At 44.4% G+C, this 10000-nt stretch overlaps 1 protein-coding gene across 2 annotated transcripts in view; it reads left to right on the forward strand.

Moving 5' to 3' along the window:
• Positions 1–10000, forward strand: part of LOC122242321 (epidermal retinol dehydrogenase 2) — a 43933-nt gene that overhangs the window by 22255 nt on the left and 11678 nt on the right. For both annotated transcript variants that reach the window (XM_086530746.1, XM_086530745.1), the window contains exons 3-4: positions 5294–5418; positions 8617–8727. In XM_086530746.1, coding sequence (XP_086386872.1) covers positions 5294–5418; positions 8617–8727 — 236 coding nt within the window. The remainder of the gene's footprint in view (positions 1–5293; positions 5419–8616; positions 8728–10000) is intronic.

Below are 10000 nucleotides of genomic sequence, written 5' to 3' on the forward strand. Positions count from 1 at the left end.
TTGCCATTGTCTTCATTGTTATAATGATATTCGTATTAACACTGTCGCTGACACTACTACTACTCTCACTATAGCTTGTTATTATTGTTGCTGTTTGTTATCATTTCAATAATAACAACAATAATTATTGTTATTATCATTAATGTTAGTAGATGTAGCTGCGTGATCATCACCACTGCAGACATCGTTCCAAGTGTATAAACAGTGCGAACATCATACCGCGTATCGACAAAGACATACAATCAGACCTACTTTTCAGTCAGACCTTTCAGTCATTCAGCCACCGCGCGCGTACGTTCTGCGACGTGTACACAGCGGGGCGATGTACAATGTCACTCTTTCCCCTTCGTTAATCCCTCCCTCCCTCCCTCTTCCCCTTCGTTAATCCCTCCCTCCCTCACTCTTCCCCTTCGTTAATCCCTCACTCACTCTTCCCCTTCGTTAATCCCTCCCTCCCTCACTCTTTCCCCTTCGTTAATCCCTCCCTCCCTCCCTCTTCCCCTTCGTTAATCCCTCCCTCCCTCACTCTTCCCCTTCGTTAATCCCTCACTCACTCTTCCCCTTCGTTAATCCCTCCCTCCCTCACTCTTTCCCCTTCGTTAATCCCTCCCTCCCTCCCTCTTCCCCTTCGTTAATCCCTCCCTCCCTCACTCTTCCCCTTCGTTAATCCCTCCCTCCCTCACTCTTCCCCTTCGTTAATCCCTCCCTCCCTCTTCCCCTTCGTTAATCCCTCCCTCCCTCACTCTTCCCCTTCGTTAATGCCTCCCTCCCTCACTCTTCCCCTTCGTTAATGCCTCCCTCCCTCTTCCCCTTCGTTAATCCCTCCCTCCCTCCCTCTTCCCCTTCGTTAATCCCTCCCTCCCTCTTCCCCTTCGTTAATCCCTCCCTCCCTCACTCTTCCCCTTCGTTAATCCCTCCCTCCCTCACTCTTCCCCTTCGTTAATCCCTCCCTCCCTCCCTCTTCCCCTTCGTTAATCCCTCCCTCCCTCACTCTTCCCCTTCGTTAATGCCTCCCTCCCTCTTCCCCTTCGTTAATCCCTCCCTCCCTCCCTCTTCCCCTTCGTTAATCCCTCCCTCCCTCCCTCTTCCCCTTCGTTAATCCCTCCCTGCCCCAGTCTCCTCCTTCGTTAATCCCTCCCTCACTCTTCCCCTTCGTTAATCCCTCCCTCCCTCCCTCCCTCTTCCCCTTCGTTAATCCCTCCCTCCCTCTTCCCCTTCGTTAATCCCTCCCTCCTTCTTCCCCTTCGTTAATCCCTCCCTCCCTCTTCCCCTTCGTTAATCCCTCCCTCCCTCCCTCTTCCCCTTCGTTAATCCCTCCCTGCCCCAGTCTCCTCCTTCGTTAATCCCTCCCTCACTCTTCCCCTTCGTTAATCCCTCCCTCCCTCCCTCCCTCTTCCCCTTCGTTAATCCCTCCCTCCCTCTCTCACTCTTCCCCTTCGTTAATCCCTCCCTCCCTCTTCCCCTTCGTTAATCCCTCCCTCCCTCTTCCCCTTCGTTAATCCCTCCCTCCCTCCCTCACTCTTCCCCTTTGTTAATCCCTCCCTCCCTCCCTCTTCCCCTTCGTTAATCCCTCCCTCCCTCACTCTTCCCCTTCGTTAATGCCTCCCTCCCTCTTCCCCTTCGTTAATCCCTCCCTCCCTCCTTCTTCCCCTTCGTTAATCCCTCCCTCTTCCCCTTCGTTAATCCCTCCCTCCCTCTTCCCCTTCGTTAATCCCTCCCTCCTTCTTCCCCTTCGTTAATCCCTCCCTCCCTCTTCCCCTTCGTTAATCCCTCCCTCCCTCACTCTTCCCCTTCGTTAATCCCTCCCTGCCCCAGTCTCCTTCGTTAATCCCTCCCTCCCCCCCTCCCCCTTCCCCTTCCTTAATCCCTCCCCCCCCCCCTCTTTCCCCTTCTTTAATCCCTCCCTCCTTCTTCCCCTTCGTTAATCCCTCCCTCACTCTTCCCCTTCGTTAATCCCTCCCTCCCTCCCTCACTCTTCCCCTTCTTTAATCCCTCCCTCCCTCACTCTTCCCCTTCGTTAATCCCTCCCTCCCTCCCTCTTCCCCTTCGTTAATCCCTCCCTCCCTCCCTCTTCCCCTTCGTTAATCCCTCCCTCCCTCCCTCTTCCCCTTCGTTAATCCCTCCCTCCCTCCCTCTTCCCCTTCGTTAATCCCTCCCTCCCTCTTCCCCTTCGTTAATCCCTCCCTCCTTCTTCCCCTTCGTTAATCCCTCCCTCCCTCTTCCCCTTCGTTAATCCCTCCCTCCCTCCCTCTTCCCCTTCGTTAATCCCTCCCTGCCCCAGTCTCCTCCTTCGTTAATCCCTCCCTCCCTCCCTCACTCTTCCCCTTCGTTAATCCCTCCCTCCCTCTCTCACTCTTCCCCTTCGTTAATCCCTCCCTCCCTCTCTCACTCTTCCCCTTCGTTAATCCCTCCCTCACTCTTCCCCTTCGTTAATCCCTCCCTCCCTCCCTCACTCTTCCCCTTCGTTAATCCCTCCCTCCCTCACTCTTTCCCCTTCGTTAATCCCTCCCTCCCTCCCTCACTCTTCCCCTTCTTTAATCCCTCCCTCCCTCTCTCACTCTTCCCTTCGTTAATCCCTCCCTCCCTCCCTCACTCTTCCCCTTCGTTAATCCCTCCCTCTCTCACTCTTCCCCTTCGTTAATCCCTCCCTCCCTCTTCCCCTTCGTTAATCCCTCCCTCCCTCACTCTTTCCCCTTCGTTAATCCCTCCCTCCCTCCCTCTTCCCCTTCGTTAATCCCTCCCTCCCTCACTCTTCCCCTTCGTTAATGCCTCCCTCCCTCACTCTTCCCCTTCGTTAATCCCTCCCTCCCTCTTCCCCTTCGTTAATCCCTCCCTCACTCACTCTTCCCCTTCGTTAATCCCTCCCTCCCTCACTCTTCCCCTTCGTTAATCCCTCCCTCCCTCACTCTTTCCCCTTCGTTAATCCCTCCCTCCCTCTTCCCCTTCGTTAATACCTCCCTCACTCACTCTTCCCCTTCGTTAATCCCTCCCTCCCTCTTCCCCTTCGTTAATCCCTCCCTCCCTCTTCCCCTTCGTTAATCCCTCCCTCCCTCTTCCCCTTCGTTAATCCCTCCCTCCCTCTTCCCCTTCGTTAATCCCTCCCTCCTTCTTCCCCTTCGTTAATCCCTCCCTCACTCTTCCCCTTCGTTAATCCCTCCCTCCCTCCCTCTTCCCCTTCGTTAATCCCTCCCTCCCTCACTCTTCCCCTTCGTTAATCCCTCCCTCCCTCCCTCCCTCTTCCCCTTCGTTAATCCCTCCCTCCCTCCCTCACTCTTCCCCTTCGTTAATCCCTCCCTCCCTCCCTCTTCCCCTTCGTTAATCCCTCCCTCCCTCACTCTTCCCCTTCGTTAATCCCTCCCTCCCTCCCTCACTCTTCCCCTTCGTTAATCCCTCCCTCCCTCCCTCACTCTTCCCCTTTGTTAATCCCTCCCTCCCTCTCTCACTCTTCTCCTTCGTTAATCCCTCCCTCCCTCCCCAGTCTCCTCCGTGCTTGCATAGCGACAGCCATTTCGCTCCCCCAGGTACCGGTTGCCTCCCCGCCTTGCATTCCCCCAGGGTGCTTCTGTCCTTAGAATTCCTGGAGAGAGTCGTCGTCCTGTCCCTTCCCTTCTTACTATCCTGCATTCTCTTCTCTCATTTCTCTTCCTCTCCATCTTTTCTCATTCAGTCTCACCCTCGTTTACGTTTTTACCTTTTTTCATCCTCGTTCCTCCTTTCCTATTGCCTCTCTTTCTCTTTTTGCTTGAAGGAGTTCGTGTCCTGTGTCTTCTGCTCATTTTATTTGTTGTTTTTCTTTCTGTACTTTGTTTTCCTTTGTTTTTACTATCTTACCGCATTCCTCCTCCTTTTCTATCTTCCCTTCTCATTCCCTCCCTTCTTATGTTTCCCATCTATCTTCTCCCCTCTTCTCTCCTTTGTTTCATCTTTCTCTCTTCTCTCCTTTCCTCCAACTTTTTCTCTTCTCTCTCTCTTCCCTCCTTCCGCCCCCACCCCTTCTTCCTTCCAATCATTCTCCTTTTCATATCTCTTATCCCTCCCTCCTATCCTTTTCCCGCCCCTCCTCCGTTCACCCTCTCCAGTTTATCATACCCCACCTTTTTCCTCTCTTTATCCTTCCCCTCCCTACGATCCATCCCCCTTACATATTCTTCTCTCTCTTCCTTTCCTCTCCCCCTCCCTCCTCCTCTCTTCCCGCGTCTTAAATGTCCTTTGGCCTTGGCTTAGGCGTAATATTGAAAAAAAAAAAAAAAAAAAAAAAACAAGACAAAAAACTTGTCAGGGTTGGTTCTTATGTCATCACAAAGAACGAGGAAGAGAGCTTTGATTGGATGCGGTGTAGCTGTCGGGTCTAATGTCTGTCTGTCTCTGTTCAATTCGCCGTAGCTTTATCTAAGTCTCTCTCTCTCTCTCTCTCTCTCTCTCTCTCACTCACTCTCACTCTCTCTCTCTCTCTCTCTCTCTCTCTCCCCCCCTCTCTCTCTCTCTCTCTCTCTCTCTCTCTCTCTCTCTCTCTCTCTCTCTCTCTCTCTCTCTCTCTCTCTCTCTCTCTCTCTCTCTCTCTCTCTCTCTCTCTCTCTCTCTCCCCCTCCCCTTCCCCCTCTCCCTCCATCTTCCCCCACCCTAGCACTTTTCTATCCTTGTATCCGTCTATCAACCTCCCTCCCCCGCCCTCTATATGTCTTCCAATTTTCCCGGTACAGCCTGTCTTTCTTGTGAGATCAGTGCGCCCGGAGAACCATTGTGTGCCCTCCGTGTCACTCATTCCTCACCGCTGATAGTGTGATTGCGTAAGAGTGCCAGTTTAAGTGCCTCCCTCTCCCCTTTCCCTCCCTCCCTCTCTCTTAGTTATTCGTCCCCTCGCCTTACAACGTGACTCCGTCGATAATGAATACGGACAGGCTTCTTCTTACGCAAAGGCATTAGTGAAATCCGAGAGCGACAGAGGCAGCGTAATCCGACGGAATCCGAACGGGGATTACGAGAACGAGAACGAGCGGGGCTTGATGTCACGGCCAGCGGATGCGAACGATGTAACCGAAGGAACGATTGTGGGGAGATTTTTTCTTTATTAAGGCATTATTATTATATAAAAGGTGATTTGGGTACGCATCCACACACACACACATACAAGCGCGCGCGCGCGCGCGTGTGTGTGTGCGTGTGCGTGCGCGCGCATGTGCGGTTTTACTCATTTATCTAAATATTTCCTTGTTCACCTACTTATTAATCTTCTCCCTTTCCTCACCGGCAGATGAGGCCTTCCTTGCCCCGAGCTCATTCCTTTTCCTTCCAGGGAACGAGGAGACGGTGCGGCAGGTGTCGGCGGCGGGCGGCGAGTGCTGGGCCTACACCGTCGACCTCTGCGACCGACACTCCATCTACAAGGTCGCCGCCAGGGTCAAGGAGGAAGTAGGCAAGGTCAGTTTATGGGGAGAAGGAGAGGCGGAGGGCACTGGGGCCAGGGGAGGGGCGGGCATAGGGGAAGGAGGGAAGGGTGGGTAAGAAAGCTGTAATGGAAGGAGAAAGGGAGGGGGGAGGGGGAGGGGTTGCTTTAGGGTCTCCTGTCCTTTCCTTCTTCTATTTGTTGTTTCTTCTTGCTTTTTCTTCCACGTCTTCATTCTGAATGTCGTCTCGGTTAGCTTATTCCTCGGGACTGTTATTATTCACTATACAAGGGTAAGAAATTGAAATAAAATATACATATAACAAATTTATATGAATGTTAACATGAAAAAGATCACATTTATCTGAAAGAAAAGAATGATGCTCTAGAATATGATGATTAAGTAAAATATCAAAGCAAATCGTAATAATAGAAAAACTAGTTAACATTGTTGTTCCTTCGTTTACAATAAGATATTTTGGGTTCTGTTGTCATGCCGTCATTAACTTCATTAAGGAGCCAATGGTATATATAATTTTTTTTTTCTCAAAAGTCAAGAAAACAATGTTTTAGATAAGATTATTAATTACTTGGTTATAAAGGGGATAAGATAAGGTGTAGTAGTGATAGGACAGGATTAGGTCATTGTAATTATATGTTGTATGATTATGACTATAGGCAAGTGTATAACTATTATTGTATGGTTTTCCGAGTTAGGTTTTCATTTTTCTACAAGTTTTAAGTCAGTTTTATTTATCTTTGCTCTCATAAGATCATTATCTTTGCCGAAAGAGTTCTTCTTCGACAAACGGAATATAATGACCAAGCCATAACAGAAATTACTGAAATACGGTTCAGAATCGGACAAAAGAAAGAAAAACAGATAAAGAGCAGAGGAGCAAATAGCAAAGAGAAAAACACAGAAAAGACCGCCAGTAATATCTGCATCCTCGTTCCTTAAGGTCGTCTAGGCTATTTGAAACGGCTTTTAAATTGGTCCTTGCGTGCACGGAGGCGGACAGAAAACCCGTCCGTCCCGGACGTTCATGGCGCTGGACGAGGAGGGACGCTGCACAGGGCGAGGGAGTGCGGGCGCGCGCGCGCTCTGCTCGAACACACGGGCATATATATATATATATATATATATATATATATATATATATATATATATGTATGTATATATATACATGTATGTCTGTATATATATACATACATGCTTGCATGTATGTATATATATACATATACATATATACATTTATACATATATATATGTATATATATGTATATATATACATATATACATACACATACATACACATACACATACATGCATAAACATACACATACACATACACATACATGCATAAACATACACATACACATACACATACATGCATACACATACACATACATACACATACACATACACATACACATACACATACACATACACATACACATACACATACACACACACACACACACACACACACACACACACGCACACACACAATATATACATAAAATATATATATATATATAATATATATATATAGATATACATATATAGATATACATATATATATATATATATATATATATATATATATATATACATATACATATACATATACATATACATATACATATACATACACACACACACACACACACACACACACACACACACATACAATAAAATCAAATAAATGAATAATGATGACAGAAATAATTAATTAATATATATATATATATATATATATATATATATATATATATATATATATATATATATATATATATATATATATATAACATCAACTGGCAATATCCTGTCACATAAAAACTTAACAGTTACCTTTATCTGACTAATATGTGTGTATGTTATTATATGATTATTGTTCAATATTGAAATAATGCTTGTTATTAACTATTACTGAATAAGATTCATTATTATGTAATATTATGTCATATATTCAGTTTTGAATCTTAACAGTAGGTATTTATGAGCACGTCTCATATATCATGATTCAAGAGCAAATATTGATTGTTGATTGATTGTAAGACCTAATAGCAGAATCGATTACTGAATATTTTAGGTGATTAGATAGACCGATAATGATTTGATCAAATGAACAGACACACAAACACGCGAACAGAATCATCCGTCGCCGCCGTTAAAGTCCGCCAGGAAACTAACTTGAACAACAGAAACGGTTGAAAAGAAATGGAGACAATAATCAAAACAAAAGAGAAACTTTGAAATATTAATTTTAGCATTAAGTTATATATACACAAGATATATGAAAAGAGCATACTTGATAAGCCAAACAATATAGAAATAAGCATGATGAAAAGAAATGTCAAATATTTATAAAGGAAGTGAGGAACGAAATTGAAGATATTGATGATACAGCAATGTGTTAGTAGGTGTCGGTCTTTCCTTTCTGCTCTGTAATAATTTCCGGTTTACTATTATTTGTTTACTTTTCTTTCACTTCTCTTTTTTTTTGTTACTGTGTATCTCTTCTCCTTTAATTTCATTTTTTGCTTCTATGTCCTCTGTATATTTTTGTAAAGTGTTTCGTCTTCCTCCTTCCTCCTTCCTCTTCCATGTTCCTCTTTCATCTCCCATCCTTCTTCCTCTTCATTCTCCTTCCTCTTCAATTTCTTTTCATTTCCTCTTCTTCCTCCTATTCCCTCCCTTTCCTTCCATCTTCCTTCCTCCACCTTCATTGCCCATCTGCCCCTCTCCTTTCGATCTTCAAACCTCGTTTTTTCTTTTCCTTTCCTCTTCTTCCTCCCTCTTCCACTTTCATCTTCCTCTTTTCTCTTTCTATTCCTCTTCCTTTTCCCCCTTCCTCTTCCTCTTACGATTCTCCTTTCCCTTTCCTCTCCCTCTTCTTCTTCTTACCCCTTCCTCTCTCTCTTCTTCTTCTTCCTTTTCTCCCTTCCTCTTCCTCTTTTCCATCCTCCTCCCCTTTCCCTTCCCCTTCCCCTTCCCTATCCCTTCTCTTTCCCCCTTCCCCTTCCCTATCCCTTCTCTTTCCCCCTCTCCCTTCCTCTTCCTCTTCCCCCTTCCACTTTCCCTTCCCCTCTCCCCCCCTTCCCCTCCCTCTCCCACTCCCCTCCCCCTTCCTCTTCCTCTTCCCCCTTCCACTTTCCCTTCCCCTCTCCCCCTTCCCCTCCCTCTCCCCCCCCCTATATCGCCCCTAACGCCGCCCATGTTGCAGGTGGACATTCTGGTCAACAACGCGGGCATCGTGACGGGCAGGAACTTCATTGACTCGCCGGACGAACTCATCCAGAAGACCTTCGATGTCAACATTATGAGCCACTTTTGGGTGAGCCACTTTTCAGAGCTCTTTGGGGCCGGTTGTTTCTCGCACTGTTACTGGTGTTCTTGTTATTGGTGTTGTTGTTGTTACTTTTATTGCTTTTATTATTTCTAGTAGGATTATAATTATTACGATGTTGATGGTGATTATTATTATTATTATTATTATTATTATTATTATTATTATTATTATTACTACTACTACTACTACTACAACTAATACTACTACTATTATTATTTATTATCATTATTGTTATTATTATTATTATTATTATTATTATTATTATTATTATTATTATTATAATCATCATCATCATCATCATCGTCATCACCATCATCATCATCATAATTTTTGTTATTATCATTATTGTTATATTTATCATCATTGTTATTGTTATTATCATTAGTGTTAGTATTATTATTGTTATTATTATCAATATTAGATTTCAGCATCATTATTATTATTATTGTTATTATTGTTGCTACTGTTGTTACCATGATTATTACTATTATTATTGTTGTTGTTATTATTATTATTATTATTATTATTATTATTATTATTATTATTATTATTGTTATAATTATTATTATTATAATTATTATTATTACTGAAGCGGACCAAAACCCGTGGCCTCAGATGCCAAGGCTAAACACATGTTCAGACGATCACTTTTTATCTCATGCCTCACGACTTATTCCGACTGTCCCAAGCAAACGGCATTTTTGCATCACTTCCGCGGTGAGATTTAATTCCCGCTTCTCTAGCCACCTTTCCAAATCTGTGATTGTTCCTTGGCGTCAATCACGACTGATGTTAGTTTTTATTGGTATTACCTTCTTCATATTACACATGCGTTTGATTTCGGACTTCAATGGCTCGAGTTTTTTTTATACTTTTCATTTGCTTTCGTTTCAATTCGAGTTTCAAACGGGCAAGCCGAGTTTATTCATTTAAATATCATCATCTGCATTCATCTTCTTTTTCGTCTTCTTATGTTTCTCCTTGCTGTTATTGTTGTTGATATTATTATCATCATCATCATCATCATTTCTATCATTAACATCATCGTCCTCATCATCATCATAATCATCACTATCATTAACATCATCGTCATCATCATCATTATCGTTATCATTATCATCATCATCATCATCATCATCATCATCGCCATCATCATCATCATCATCATCATCATCATCATCACTATCATTAACATCATCGTCATCATTATCGTTATCATTATCATCATCATCATCATCACTATCATTAACATCATCGT

This window comes from Penaeus japonicus, unplaced genomic scaffold, assembly GCF_977035675.1.
Source record: "Penaeus japonicus unplaced genomic scaffold, GWHDUDI00000001_assembly GWHDUDI00000034, whole genome shotgun sequence".
Lineage (NCBI taxonomy): Eukaryota > Metazoa > Arthropoda > Malacostraca > Decapoda > Penaeidae > Penaeus > Penaeus japonicus.